General features: G+C 35.4%; 1 protein-coding gene across 4 annotated transcripts in view; it reads left to right on the plus strand.

The window, feature by feature from the left end:
• The window catches only part of PIBF1 (progesterone immunomodulatory binding factor 1), a 209,289-nt gene that overhangs the window by 169,264 nt on the left and 23,322 nt on the right, over window positions 1–16,703 (plus strand). For all 4 annotated transcript variants that reach the window (XM_068526551.1, XM_068526554.1, XM_068526553.1 and 1 more), the window contains 2 exons: window positions 4,722–4,852; window positions 11,209–11,293. In XM_068526551.1, the coding sequence (XP_068382652.1) occupies window positions 4,722–4,852; window positions 11,209–11,293 (216 nt within the window). The remainder of the gene's footprint in view (window positions 1–4,721; window positions 4,853–11,208; window positions 11,294–16,703) is intronic.

Below are 16,703 nucleotides of genomic sequence, written 5' to 3' on the forward strand. Positions count from 1 at the left end.
ACTACTGAGTCCACGTGCCACAACTACTGAAGCCTGCACGCCTAGAGCCCGTGCTCCGCAACAAGAGAAGCCACGACAATGAGAAGCCCACACACCGCAAAGAAGCGTAGGCCCCGCTCACTGCAACTAGAGAAAGCCCGCGTGCAGCAACAAGGACCCAACACAGCCAAAAATTAATTAATTAATTAATTAATTTTTTTAAAAATTGCAGTGCTAAAATAAATATGTTTAGATCTTAATTTGAAAAAACATGTATAGAACTTGTAAATGTAGTTTATTTGAGAAGGAAATAGAAATAATTTCTTGTCCTAGAAAAACAGCAAATCTTTAGCCTCAAACTTGTTAGGGGTTGTAAAGGAAAGAGGAAAAAAAATTTTTTTCATATAAAAAGCTGGAATTTTTTTGTCAAAGAACATTTAAGTTCATAAAGCAGGAATTTTATAATTTTTTATTCTGCATAATAAAATACTCCCTTCCCCACCCCCTCATCCTTATAATAATAGATATCCACCACTTTTGTTCTTATTGTTCAGTTTTTGCATATCCAACTTTAGAATACCTTTTTTGAGAACTTATTATTTACCGAAGTAGGGGCCTCCTGATACTGACAGTGCTGTGTTTAGTCCTATTCTAGCGTACATTTCATACTTGCTTAGGAGAAAAAGAGTAAACACAAAGAAACAAAAAGAAAACTAAGGTTGGGACTTCCCTGGTGGCCCAGGGGTTGGGAGTCTGCCTGCCAATGCAGGGGACACAGGTTTGAGCTCTGGTCAGGGAAGATCCCACATGCCGCAGAGCAACTGAGCCCGTGCACCACAACGAAGAGTAGCCCCTGCTCGCTGCAACTAGAGAAAGCCCGCACGCAGCAGCGAAGACCCAACGCAGCCAAAAATAAATTGATTAATTAATTTAAAAAAAAAAAAAAAAAACTAAGGTTGGTTGAGTATATAAAATGATAAAATCCTTTAGAAAGAACTTTACTCTTATGTGTCAAGAGTATTACATAGTTATACCCCTTTAACCTTAGTGCATCTTCTGTTCTGAAAAAATTTAACGAACAAAATATTAAGAAAAAACGTCTAGGGACTTCCCTGGGGGCGCAGTGGATAGAACTCTGAGCTCCCAATGCAGGGGGCCTGGGTTCAATCCCTGGTCAGGGAACTAGATCCCACATGCATGACGCAACTAAGAGTTCACATGCCACAGCTAAGGAGCCAGCGAGCCGCAGCTAAGGAGCCCAGTGCTGCAACTAAGGAGCCCTCCTGCCGCAACTAAGGAGCCTGCCCGGTGCAACCAAATAAATAAATATGAGAAAAAGATAAAACATCTACAATACAAAACCAGTTTGTTTTAGCATTATTTATACTAGTCAAAAATTGATGGCATCCTAAATGTTTACTAGTATAAACAATGGAATTAAATTGTAGCACATTGGCTTACTAGACAGTTTTGTAACCATTAAAAATACAAAAATATAAATGAAGGTATTCTAACATCCTGGAAGAATGATTATGATATAAGGTAAAGTTAAAAACAATAATATAAAGTTGTACATAGTATACAACATAGTATATATACAACTATATACATAGTATACAGCTATACTAAGTTGTACATAGTATACTAACATTGAACAATCCAGAAAGGAACTAAAACAATTTCATTTATAAAATAAAATAGAAATAAATTTGATCAAAGGGGAGAAAGACTTGTACACTGAAAACTACAAAACATTCCTGAAATAAATTAAAGAAGACCTAATAAATGGAAAGACATCCCAGGCTAATGGATTAGAAGACTTAAGATTGTTTTTTGGTTGGTTGGTTTTGGGTTTTTTTTCTTTAATTTTTTAAATTGAGGTATCATTGGTTTACAACATTGTATAAGTTTGAGGTATACGACATAGTGATTCACAATTTTTAAAGATTATACTCCATTTATATTTATTATAAAATGTTGGCTATATTTCCTGTGGTGTACAATATATTTCTTGTAGCTTTTTTTTTTTTTTTTGGCTGCTCAGCTTGTGAGATCTTAGTGCCCCAACCAGGGATTGAACCCGGGCCCTCAGCAGTGAGAGCGTGGACTCCTAACCACTGGATTGCCAGGGAGTTCCCACTTATTTATTTTATACCTACTAGTTTGTATCTCCCCTACCTCTCTCTTCCCCCTCTCTCCACTGATAACCACTAGTTTCTTTTCTATATCTGAGAGTCTTTTTCTTTTTTGTTATATTCACTAGTTTGTTGTATTCTTTAGATTCCACAGATAAATAACATTATAGTATTTGTCTTTCTGTGTCTGACTTATTTCACTAAGCATAATACCTTCCAAGTCCATCCATGGTGTTGCCAATGGCAAAATTTCATTCTTTTTTATGGCTGAGTAGTATTCCATTATATATATATACACCACATCTTCTTTATCCATTCATCTGTTGATGGACACTTAGGTTGCTTCCATGTCTTGCCTATTGTAAGTAATGCTACTGTGAGTATTGGGGTGTGTGTATCTTTTCAAATTAGAGTTTTCATCTTTTCTGGATATATGCCCAGGAATAGGATTGCTGGATCATATGGTAGTTCTATTTTTAGTTTTTTAAGGAACCTCCAGACTGTTCTCCATAGTGGCTGTATCAATTTACATTCCCACCAACAGTGCACAAGGGTTCCCTTTTCTCCACATCCTCTCCAACATTTGTTATTTATTTGTGGTCTTTTTGATGATAGCTGTTCTGACAGGTGTGAGGTGGTATCTTACTGTGATTTTGATTTACATTTCTCAGATGATTAGCAATGTTGAACATCTTTTCATGTACCTGGTAGCCATCTGTATGTAGAAGACTTAATATTGTTAAGATAGATAACAGTACCACCCAAAACAACTTAGAGATTCAGTGCAGTCTGTATCAGAATCCCAAAGGCATGTTTTTGCAGCAATAGAAAAACCCATTCTAAAATTCATGTGGAATTTCAGATGACCCCAAATAGCCAGAACAATCTTGAAAAACAAAAGTTGAAAAACTCATACTTTCAGATTTTAAAATTTACTGTGAAGTTACAGTAATCACAACAGTGTTGTGCTGGCATAAGGATAGACATATAAGACTGATGGAATAGAATAGAGAGCCCAGAAGTAAATCTCGCATATATGGTTAATGGTTTTTTCAGTAAGGTTGCCGAGATCACTCAATGGAGAAAAGACAGTCTTTTCAACAAATGGTGCTGGTAAAATTGGATATCTACGTGTAAAAGATTGAAATTAGACCCATGTCTTACACTATATACAAAAATTAACTCAAAATGGATCAAAGTCCTAAATTTCAAAAAGAAAGGTATAAAATTCATAGAAGAAAACATAGGAGAAAATCTTTATGACCTTGGATTTGGCAGTGGTTTCTTTAAAATGGCACCAAAAGTATGGACAAAAAAAGAAAAGTAGGTAAGTTGGATTTCATCAAAATTAAAAACTTTTGTGATCCAAAGGGCAGTATCAAGATAGTGAAAAGACAACCCACAGAATAGGAGAAAATATTTGCAAATCATATAGCTAATAAGGGCTTAATATCCATTATATATAAAGAACTCCTACAATTCAACAGCAAAAAAAAGAAAAAAAGAGACAGCCTAACTAAAATATGGGCAAAAGACCTGAATAGACATTTCTCCAAAGAGGATATACAAATGGCCAATAGGCACATAAAATAACTTTGTTGGCGAGGATGTGGAGAAATTGGAACCAAGTGCATTGCTGGTAGGAATGTAAAATGATGCAGCCACTATGAAAAGCAGCTGGCAGTTCCTCAAAAAGTTAAATATAGAATTATCATATGACCTAGCAATTCCACTCCACTCCTAGGTAGATACCCAAAGGAATTGAAAACAGGGACTCAAAACAGATATTTATACACCACAACATTAGTCACAATAGCCAAAAAGTGGAAACAACACAAGTATCCACCAACAGATGAATGAATAAACAAAATATACTATAAACATACATTGGAATATTATTTAGCCATAAAAAGGAATGAAGTTCTGATACATGGTACAACATGGATGAACCTTGAAAACATTACAATAAGTGAATTAAGCAGACAAAAAATGACAAATATCATATGATTCCACTTACATGAGGTATCTAGAATAAGCAAATACATACAGACAGAGAGAATAGGGGTTTCCAGGAACTGGGGGATAAGGGGAGTGTTTTTGCTTAATGGGTATAGAGTTTCTGTTTGGGTTGATGAAAATGTTCTGGAAATAGATACTAGTGATGGTTACACATCAAGAATGTACTTAGTGCCCCTGAATTGTGCACTGTAAAATGGATAAAATGGTAAATTTTATGTTGTTTATATCTTAAACGTAATTGTTTAAAATTTTAATTATACATAGTGATTTAGGTACATAAATTATACATAGTGGTTTAGGTACATAAGTAAAGATGGAAGGGAATATGAAGACATGAAAAATTACTAAATTAACATTTGATTATATTATTTTGAGTAAAAATAAAGTTCAAATAAAAGTTTCATTTTTAGTTAAAGAATAGTTATGTTGATTAATAATTTTTAAAACCTTCGAATTTATACAGGAAGAGCTTTTCAGAGTAGTTCATATAAGGGAGAGTTGGTGTACTGTATCTGTGCTAGATCATTTTGAACAATTTTAGTTTCTTATAAAATTGTCTAGATTTTAATGAAATCTGTTTTTCTTTAGCTTGACAGGGCCAATTCTCTGTTAAACCAGACTCAGCAACCTTACAGGTATCTCATTGAATCGGTGCGTCAGAGAGATTCTAAGATTGATTCACTGAAGGAGTGTATTACCCAACTTGAGAAAGACGTCAGGTAAACCATCTACAAATCTTTTATTTAAGTAATAAAGGCATTGTAAGCACAATACTGCTATAGATGAATTCAGGATGGAAATTGTGAAGAAAAAATTGAAATAACGAAGGGGGTCTTAAATGTAATGAGTTCAATTTCTCTTAGAAAAACTAAGTCACATCACATTAAGGTGTTCACAAACAGATAAAATGTATACATTTACTTAGATTCATGTTGACTTTACCAAGGAATTTTTAGGCTTTTCTTCCCCTGACCCTTTACGTGAAGTAAACCATGAATTACCTCGATGTAAATAAATTCCTTTCACTTCCTTAGATTGAAATTGTTTTCTTACATGACACCTCATCCAAAAGACTTGCTCCACTGAATAATCATTCAAATTCTTTACCTGTTCATCTATATGATCATTTTAGTCTTTTTAAGTAACAGTAGAAGAATGATGCTATAGACAGAAAGAGGTTTTAATTCATGGATGCTTAGTTAGTTGGCTAGTTATCTAGTTATTAGATTTTAAGATTACTTAGAATAAGTAATTAAACAAATTATCAACCAATTCATAAAGGTAGAAGCGAAGAATTAGATGGGAGAGAAAATTCTTAAATTAAGGAATTAGAAAAGGTAGTTTATTGAAAAATATAGTTATTGGAGAAGATAGCTATTAAATTCAGGTTTCCTAAGATATATAACCAAAAATATAAAACTGCTGGTAATTAACTCCAAACTGTGAGTGTTCTTTTTGATAAATCAGAATAGTTATCTTTTCCTCTCGTTTCTACCCCACCAAAATAATTGGTCCAAAACTTTATTCCTGATCATAATTTTTTGACAATATAATAAAGTAATTTTAAATCACATTTATGTTTTAAATGTCAACATAAATAGCAATTTATTTTTAGATTAATTTTAAAGTTAAAATTAATATTTAGAATATTCATAACCAGCATTAATAAATCAATTCAGTGAATTAATTAAACAGTTCTATAAATAGCTGTTGGGAGCAATAGAAATTAAGTCTCATCATTCACTGGAGACTTGGTTATCTTAGGGAAATGAGGAAAGAACCCCAAAGAGAACCTTTTCTTTCCATATTATATATTTGATATATTTGAAATTTTGTATAGTGTTTTGTCTTACCTTTGTAATTTTGGAGCAGGGATATATAAAAGGCCTGTGGAAAAAATTACCTCTTTCTCAGTTACCTTCAAGTAAGTTTATTTGAATATTTATTTTACTAAGAACTAGGAAAGCTGAAAATGTTTCATATAGAGAAAAATAATAGCCAGCTACAGGAGAAAATTGTAATGATGAACAAATTCAGCCCTAGAGAAATTTAGCAAGTTGTCATCTAAAAACATATTAGTTTTGTGATAGGGCCAAAATTTGAATCCAGATCTGTCTGCTTTCTAATTCCATACTCTTAACCATTATGTTATACTGCCTCCCTATGTTCTAATCTGAATAAGGGATAATTTTTCTTTAACTAATATAATTAAGGAAGAGAAGCAAAAAAAAAAATAGTGTAGAATAGTGGTTAAAAGGAAGGCTTTTAATGAGTTGATAATTGTTGAGTCTGGGTGACAGATACATGGGGGCTTGTTACAGTTTCTCTCTTGAAATATGTCATAATAAAAAAAAAAAATTCCCTATCTGCATTGTCCAGTATGGTAGCTGCTAGCTACATGTGGCTATTGGGCATCTGAAATATGGTTAGTGTTACTGAGGAACTAAAATTTTAATTTTATTTGAATTAAATTAATATTAATTTTCATTGCCACTTGTGGCTAATAGCTATGGTACTGGGCCCTATAGCCAATTTTCTCATCTGTGAAATGAGAGTGGCACCAACAGCACCTGATTCACATGGTTATTCAGAGGATTAAATGATATAACCTTTGTAATATATATAGCACTATTCCTACACATTATTAAAAATGCTTTTTAAATGTTTGCTATTATTAGTATTGTCTTATATTTAACACATTTTTATGTTGAAAATTATCTTTGAAGTGAGAAATAACATTTCTCAAAATATGCTGAATTTTGACAAAAATTAGGACACCCTTAATTACAGCAACAGTAATCACAACAACTATGCCAATTATGGAATTAAACAAAAAAAAATATTTTATGTGCAAAACCTCTGAGGCCTTTAAAGCTGTCTGTGTCTCATATATTTATTGTATACTATTTTAGTAGATTCTGAACTAATATTTCACAGGATATGAAGTCTTGCTCTTCACTGAAGCAACTATCTTCTAGTGTGGAAAGTTAAGGTGCTTTCAGTATTTTAATTATGGCTTGTGAGATGCTGTAGCTGTACCCTGATGACGTGAATGAAAGGATGTGATGCCATACAATACAATCAACAAGTCAGATACAACAGGTTAGATCACATTTCTATCTACCGTCACCCTGACTCTGAGCCAACGGCATTTCAAATAGAGTAGAATTATCCTGGGCTTCGACTACACGTCAGCCTGATTTCTCTTCTCATGGTAAATGTGGCTGTAAAATATAGATATTAATGTGAACATCAAGGGGTAGTTGTGAAAATTAAATGAAGTAACATATATAAAAAGCTTCCGGCACACAGGAGAAGCTCAGTAAATGTTACCTCCCTTCCACTTGTCCTTCATTAATTCGAAATTTAAACATTCGATGAACCATCCAAAAAGATGGCTAAGTGATTATGTTCCTTGATAATTCCTGTTTCTTTTTGCTGGGTGTGGATTTTAATTGTAAAGAATACTTACATTAACTGATTAATTTGTAAATGTTTCTCTAGCTTATACAATAAAAGCTCTTTAAAAAAAAAAAAAAAGCTCTTTAAAGAACTGAATATAAATTTTATTATTTTCTTACAAAATAAAACAATATCACTATATCACACCCACAACTTGCCAATTTAGCCATCGATACAATTTATTCAATGCCTAGAAAGATTAGCGTAAACATGCACTAAAATGAAATCGTGATAAACATGTTAAAAGCTAACATTTGAGATATCACTACTAACTGCCATGGAAGTAATACTCTGTTCTAAAAGTAGTACTTTTAACTCTCCTCCACCAATCCACAAGAGACAATCTGGGTTATATTGTTTGATCTATAGTTCAGGACCAAAGGAAGCATGGAAAGAGAATAATTAGCATAAGTTTTCTTTCTCTGTTTTCAGTTCTCCATTTATCATTAACTAGTCATTTAGGAAGAAAAGACTACTTAGGCGCTTATAAGGCTAGGCCAGAGTATATTGATCCAGGAAGTTAAAGAACAATATATCAGGAATATGTTTTCATATAGCAGGTGAAACAGAGCCATAAACATGAATTTCTGAGTAATAATTAACAGTGAATTGAACAATTATGGGTGTAATATACCATTCACGGTAGACGTGCTTATAAGGAGATTTGTTTTGTAGTTGCTTTATGAGTCACGCATAGAAGCTTTGTATTTTTAAAGGTAAGTTTCCACTGTTATGAAATGTCTTATGGAGACTAAACTTCTATTGAGTAATTACTTTGTGTGGAAGAACACAGAGTATAATAATCATCGTATTCAGTTTTAGAGACCCACGTGTTGAAGGTAGTCTCCCTTGTAATTTAAGAAAGAGAAGGCTAAGACTTTGAAAATATATATCCAAGTATTGTCTGTGGAGCAAACGTCTTGCAAATAGAACTGAGTTGCTTTGTCAACCAGTTTATCCACTTACCTTTTATTCCATGTTATATGGTTAGCTTTGTTATTTAAATATGGAATACTTACTTTATTCTGAAAAAATTAAACACTACATATAAAGCATTTCTAATGAATTATTCAGTCAAAATCCTTCAATTACATCAACATTCCGTTCCTATTACACTACACTTTACTTAATGGGCCTATTGGTATTTGAGAGCCTATGTGTGTGTGTCTGTGTGTCTGTGTATGTGTTTGTGCGTGCGCACCCATGTATGTACTGCATGTGAGCGCATGTTTACGTTCTGTGTGTATGTGGGTACATGTATACAAACATGTATATATGCATGTATATGAACACATCTGTTCCTTGAATATTCCTATTCGTATTTACTGAACATTTATTTTCACTTTGAAAAATATTTTGGGGACTTCCCTGGTGGCTCAGTGGTTAAGAATCCACCCACCAGTGCAGGGGACACAGGTTCGAGCCCTGGTCCGGGAAGGTCCCAGATGCCACAGAGCAACTAAGCCCGCACGCCGCAACTACTGAGCCCACGTGCCGCAACTACTGAGCCCATGCGCCGCAACTACTGAAGCCTGCACGCTCTAGAGCCTGTGCTCTGCAACAAGAGAAGCCACCACAGTGAGAAGCCCGTGTGCTGCAACGAAGAGTAGCCCCTGCCCGCCGCAACTAGAGAAAGCCCGCATGCAGCAACAAAGACCCAACACAGCCAAAAAATAATAGAAAAATAAAAGAAAGAAAAAGAGAAAGAAAAATATTTTGTCTTCAGTGTGATCCTAGCTAAAGATAGAATTTTAAAGTTACAGAAACACCTGATCTTTACCATGCTTTGGGGGACTCAAGCAGAGCACAGCACTCAGTTTCCTTTTTATCATCTAGTTCTTTTCAACTCCTCGGCTCAGTAGGATCTCTGACGCCTAACTCCAAAAGTCAGTTTGTTTTTGTGCTGAGCTGCTTACCTTTATTGACATTTAATTACTGTTTTCCTCTGATGACTGTTTCTCATCTAAATTAGTAAAACGATATAGCATTTTGTAGAGTTTTATGTGTTCAGTGTTTTATATAATAATTCATTAGATAATTCACATGTCCCTTTGACATACATGAGTATTATTTTCCACTTTACAGATGTGAAAACAGGTTCAGTGGGGTGGTATGAGTCGTGCTTTATACCACACAGTTGAGTCAGTGGCACAGTTGGAAACTGAAGTCAGAGCTGCATCTAGTCTTTCTTCTCAGAGGACAAACTCTGATGCTTCCTTGGGGAAGTTCTCAATTAGTAGGAAGGAGGAAAATGTACATTTTTTTACTCTTAAGTCCTTGGAATTACCAGTGCTTTCAGAATACCTACTACTATTCACTGAGTTTAAAAAAACTTCTCCCTGATATTTTGAAAATTGGTGGCGTTCTATTTTCTCAGAGTATAACTTAAAACATCTTACCTGTTCAGCAAAACAATTCTCATTAATTTTACCTTTACAGATTTTGTTTTGACATTCAAGGAATTATGTTGCTTCAGTTCGTTGTTGCTTTTCTTAATCCTTGTAGTGCTGGCTGAGTAGACTCATCCGAGTGGCTTTCAGAGAATATTTTATTTAATGGTTCTAAATATTTTTATATGTTGAATAATCAAACTCCGGACAGTATAAGGCAGGCCTCAAATATTTATGTTTTAAAATATTAACATGTCCTTACAATTAGGCTTCTCACCCTTTCCTATCAGAAGATAGGTCATTTCAAAGAGAAATTCACAATGCAGACTTAGAAGTTGAAGACTGAACTAAGAATTTGGAGACAAAAATTGTTTCCCCGAGTTTACTGTAGACCAAATATCTGATTCATTTATCTCACTCAGTTATATACCTGGTAATTTAGTATGTGATAAATTATAAAATACTACTTTCAGTTTTAAGGATAAATGTTATAATTCGACTTTCAGTGTCTCAAATTTTAATATGGTGCCCATACGTACTTTCTTTTTACCTTTTATATAAGTCCCACTTCATCTTTTTACATTTCAGGAGCAACCAGTCATCTTTAAAACACCAATTTTATGCCCCTACTAGGCAGGAAAGTATTCTCAGAAAACACCTCAGTTGCATTGTCAAACAGTTGTTAGAAGAAAAAGTATTCTTGGGGCTTCCCTGGTGGCGCAGTGGTTGAGAATCTGCCTGCCAATGCAGGGGACACGGGTTCGAGCCCTGGTCTGGGAAGATCCCACATGCCGCGGAGCAACTAGGCCCGTGAGCCACAATTACTGAGCCTGCGCGTCTGGAGCCTGTGCTCCGCAACAAGAGAGGCCGCGATGATGAGAGGCCCGCGCACCGCGATGAAGAGTGGCCCCCACTTGCCACAACTAGAGAGAGCCCTCGCACAGAAATGAAGACCCAACACAGCCATAAGTAAATAAAAAAATAAATAAAATTTTAAAAAAACATTTAAAAAAAAAGAAAAAGAAAAAGTATTCTTATAAAATAGCTAGGCCAATGATTGAATCAAACATTGTAGTCACTGATCTGTTATCTTTATGAACTATAAATTTAATTTTTCTTTAATTCAAACCATCAGATTTAGTCGTTTGCTATTTATTATTTGTTAATTAAATTTATATTAGTATGACAACTTTTTAAAACTTTGTGGGGTTTTTTTTTTCCAGCAATTTAAATAAAGAAAAGTCAGCTTTGCAGCACATGAAGAATCAAATGGCATTAGATTTGGAACAACTTCTAAATCATCGTGAGGTACTTTTTCCATTTTGTCATAATTTTTACCACTGTAGGCTTTTTCAAAATCATATTGGGTTAAGATTATTGGATCCCAGTAGTCTGTGTTCATTATGAGTTAATTCTTATTCCCAGAATGCTCCTTCTTGATGGCCCCTATTGCCTTGTTAATATCTCTGTCATTGAATTTCCATGTTATTTAATAATTATCTGTCTCATCCCTTTCTCCCTCTAGACAGTAAATTTCTTTTTTTTTTTTTTAAATATTTTATTTATTTGGCTGCGTCGGGTCTTAGTTGTGGCATGCAGGATCTTTAGTTGTGACATGCGGGATATTTTAGTTGTGGCATGTGGGCTCTTAGTTGCAGCATGTGGGATCTAGTTCCATGACCAGGGATCAGACCCAGGCTCCCTGCATTGGGAGTGCTGAGTCTTTGCCCCTGGACCACCAGGGGAAGTCCCTAGACAGTACATTTCTTTAGTGTACCTCTGTCTTATTCATCATTGTATGGCCAGTGCCTGGTGTACAATATTTGTATTGAACTTCAAAATTCATAAGTTTTCTTTTAATTTGTTCCTCACAAAAAGTATTTTAAAGGTAATAGAATCCCTATTTTATAAAAAAAGAAAATCAGTTTTTGGTGGCTTCCCCAGAGCCAGGTGGTAACTAAGAGATAACCCCAGTTTTTTTTCTCATTTTTTTAAGTCAGATTTACTGAGATATGATATACAATAAAATTTACCCTTTCCAGCGTACGTTTCTATGATTTTTGACTAATGCATACAGTTGTGTAACCATCACCACAATCAATATGTAAAATCGTTCCATCACCCCAGAAAATTCCCTCTTGACCCCTTTGTAGTGACCCTTTTCCCCAACTCCAGTTGATCTGTTTTCTATCCCTATAGTTTTGCCCTTTTTCAGCAAAAGTTATTATCCTTTCACAGAATGTCAAATAAATAAAATTATTAGTCAGTCTCGGTTTTTTCACTTACCATAAAACAGATTCATCTGTGTTGTTGTAAATATTAGTTATTTGTCCTAATTTTTATTGCTGAGTAGTATTCCATTGTATGGATATACCACAGTTTGTTAATCCATTCACCAGCTGATGGACATTTGAGTTGTTTTCATTTGGGAACGCCCATAAATAAAGCTGCTGTACACAATTGTGTATGTATTTTTGTGTAAATATAAGTCTCCATTTCTCTTGGTATATACGAGGAGCAGGACTGCTGGGTCATATGGAAAGTGTGTGTTTCATGTTGTAAGAAACTGCCAGACTATTTTCCAAAGTGACTGTATCTGTTGCATTCCCACCAGCAGTGAATGAGAGTTCCAGTTGCTCTGCATCCTCGCCAGCAGTTGGTACCGTTAAGCCTAGTTTTTTAATCCGTGAATTTTTTCCACTGTACTATCACTGCCTTGTCTTAGCCATGTTTTTACCGTTTTGCTGTCCTAACAGAGAAAAAATGCTCAAAACAGATCATTGGTTTATGAGTATCCTGAAGACATTGTTTCCTAGTCTGGGAAAGATATATCAGGTGTTTGGGAAGAAATTATTGGAAGGAAATTATTGAGAGAGATGAACTAGGGAATATTCCTGGAAGCGGCTCAAAGATGCGTATCATCTAGAAATGGTGTCAGGGGAATTGGGTGAAGTGCCCAGAACAGCCAATAGATAACAGTTGAATAAGAATAACTTGGATAAGTAAAATTTTTGGACAGTTAAAATCAGGGCTGAGACTAAGGTGAGGGCAGCCAGGCACTGAAGGCACAAAATAGAGGAGGTGCCCCCTCTCAGAGGCATGCACAGTGCAGCGCTGGCACCTGAGACCTTGCCTCACCCTAGTCAGGACCCTGTGAAAATGATCTAGTATGAATCATTGCTTCAATCAGCTAAATTTTCACAGATTAAATTGGTGATTCATAAAGAGACCAAATGAACATTTAAAGTGTTTCATTTAAACATTAAAAGTGTTTTCTTTTTTGCACTGGGCAGCTCTTGCTCTAACTTTTTAAGTGGTGTTACTTAGTTCTGGTAAGACTGTTTATGGTAATATGAAATGAGATCCCCACCTCATTTGCATAGTTATCCAATAAGTGTTACATGCAAAAAGAAAATGAGTGGGATAGTTCTAGGTTGACAATGCTAGGATAGTTGAGGCATGGCCACAGAAGATTTATTTTCTATTCGCGTTAGCTCAAAATTGTTAGCTTAAAACTCCTCTCACGTTAGGAGTTCAGTTGTGGTCTTAAGGATTTCCAGGAATGATAAAATCCATAGTGGCCTCTTATTCTATAAACTTCTAGCATTTATACATTCAAAAATGGTTGTGTGTATTTAGAAAGTGTATTAGGTGATTTTTATTCTCTTCTTTAGAGAAAATGTATTAACCTAATAATAAAAAAAAGTAAAGAGAGGGTGAGTATGGAGAAAAATAGCCTGTTTTAGTTTGCCTTTTCAGACTACAAAGCTCAGCTGAGATGAGTAAACGTATTAGGTTAAAGGATCTGCACAAAAAATACTAACTGAAAGACGTGATCATAAATTGAATTGAGATCTCATACCTGTCCACGTCTGTCTATTCTGAATTCTCCAGGTTCTGTCCCTGTATTCAGAGAAACCTTCGGAAAGCAGAGAGAGGGGGAAAGGGGCAAAATATCTCTCCTAACAAAATTCCTTCCATTAAGGCACAATTGAATGTCATGACCTCTGCCTTTATAGAAGATCGGAATAAAATCTGGTGTCATTTCTCTTTGTTTCGTGAAACTATTTAAGGCAATCTACTAAGTACTTTCATTTATATTACATAATTTAGTCTTTGCTACAGTACCCTGAGATAAATATCATTGTCCCTACTTTTACAGATGAAACTGATGCTGATAAGAGTTAAGTAACTCAACCATACTTACTGTCGAAACTTTTTTTTTCCTGAAACAAAAGCTTATGATCTTTCTCCTTAGTCCCATTTAGACAAAAATCTCATGATGAATTACTGCTTGTGTGAGTTCCAGGAAAATTTTTGCCTCTGTAGATGAAGTTATATCCTTCTTTCTTTTTTTCAGAAAATGAAAACTATGTAATTTAACGTGCTTCCTTTTCGTCTTAGTTGCCAGAAAAGTCAGAGCTGAATATCTTATCCAGGTGTTGTAATCTTTTTTTCTTTTCTTTCACTTTTGGTGCTTCAGAATAACTTTTTCTTTGTCTTTCAAGTGGAATGTAATCTTTTTTACCCTTAAATATCTTCACTTATGCTAAGAGCTTTTAGGTATAAAAATATAAAATATAAATCTTAAATAATTAGGTTTTAATAAAGGTAAAGGAAAAGATTGATAGGATCTCACTCTTAGTTAACATTATCAGGGCTTCAAATTAAACATTTAGTTTTGAGTATACGAAATGTGATTCCTTAGAATGGCTTCTCTCTTGTTGAGCATACCTCTCAAGAGTCTTCTTTAATGGCCTTCATTTTTCATTCATTTTTTTTTTAAATAAGTACCTGATTATTTTTTATTTTTTATTTATTTTTTTATTTTATTTATTTATTTATTTTTTTTGGCTGTGTTGGGTCTTCGTTTCTGTGCGAGGGCTTTCTCTAGTTGCGGCAAGCGGGGGCAACTCTTCATCGCGGTGCGCGGGCCTCTCACTATCGCAGCCTCTCTTGTTGCGGAACACAGGCTCCAGACGCACAGGCTCAGTAGTTGTGGCTCACGGGCCCATTTGCTCCGCGGCATGTGGGACCTTCCCAGACCAGGGCTCGAACCCGTGTCCCCTGCATTGGCAGGCAGACTCTCAACCACTGCACCACCAGGGAAGACCTTCATTCATTTTAATCCAGTCATATTTGCCTTAATGAAACCAGATTTGCTGAACACCTTTGGAAATTTTAATTCTGCTTTTATTTGTATATATTTCATCATGTGTCCTTAGAATCTAAGCTTTCAAAAGTAGGAAAAGTATAATCAGCCATGTATCTAATAGAATACTGAGCATAATTTTAAGAAACTGATATAAAAGCCTTTTTTCTAATTTCTTTTGCAGCTGTATTAGGGGGAGTGGTAAGAGCCCCACTTAGGAAGCTATTTCAGTATTTCATTGAGCAATAGGTGGTATCGTGAACTAAACTGGTGATGATGGTGTCCAACAAGGATGGACCAGTTTGAAAACTATTTAGAAAGCAGAATGACTGGGCTTGGTGATTGACTGAATTTAGGGAATGATGAAGAGAGGAGGAATGAGAATTGATGCCCAGGGTTTTGGCTTGTATCCTGGGTTTGCGGTGGTGCTGCAAAGAACAGAGGAGGAATAGGTTTGGGAAAGAAGAACTCAAGAAAATATCTAAGTGGATATATTCAGTAGAGAGTTACAAATGTAGGTTCTGGAGCCCAAGAAAGAGAAGTTATCTGGAGGTAGAGATTTGAGAGTCAACAGCATAAAGATGGTGCTTTACATTGGAAGTGGATTAAATGAACTAGTAAGGGCATATAGCGTGAGAACAGAAAAAGGCCTAGGACAGATTCTTGATGAGCACTAATATTTAAGGGCTGGGCAGAGCAAAAAATGCTTACTCAAAGAGGAGTGAGGAGTGACCGGAGAAATGGCAGGTGCATCAGGAAAAGAGTAGACCCACGTGAAGCCAGAAGCATTCAGAAGGGAGGAAGTTGTCAGCAGTGGCTTAGGCTGCCAAGGGGCCAAGTCGAACAAAGATGAAAAAGAAAATGGTATTTGGATTTAACAAGATGTTAAAAAAAGCAGTTTCAGTGGTGCCAAAGGCAGATTGCAGTGAACTGATAAATAAGTAGAAGTTGAAAAATAGTAAAAGGAAAACTAGGCAACCCTTTGAATAAGAGAATATAACGTGATCAGGGAGGGAGCATGAGATCAAGGGCCTTTACCTCCCCGAGTTGGAGAGTATCCGGCTTAAATGGTGGTAGGAAGGAACCAAACAGAGAGAGACACTGAAAGTACAAAAGAGAGAGGATAATCAGTTGAGCAAAAGTGTTGGGAAAGGAGCAGATCCAGGGCGAAGTGATGGGATTTAACTTTAGACAGGAGGGGCACCTTTTCCATTTTGCAGGGGAGAAATCAAAATTACATTAAAAGTAAGTTAGTAGGTTTGGTGGTAAGAATTTAGGGAGTTCCCATCTAATGGTTGTTTTCTAATGGGCAAGACACATGATAGGATCAGAGTTTTGAGGAAAACAGAAGTTTGAAATAGCTATGTAATAAATGAGTGATGTACATTACAGAAACAAATAATTGCCAAGGTGAAATGTCATATATTTGTAGTAGTGCCAGTCTGTGTAATTTTTCTCTAGCAGCTTACACTCAGCATGCTAGGTGTAACCATGGAGAAGGTGGACAGCTGGATTGACCCAGAATTACATATATACTTGTTCAGCTCTCTTATTAAATTCTAAGGC

The sequence above is a fragment of the Eschrichtius robustus genome, chromosome 18 (genome assembly GCF_028021215.1).
Source record: "Eschrichtius robustus isolate mEscRob2 chromosome 18, mEscRob2.pri, whole genome shotgun sequence".
NCBI lineage: Eukaryota > Metazoa > Chordata > Mammalia > Artiodactyla > Eschrichtiidae > Eschrichtius > Eschrichtius robustus.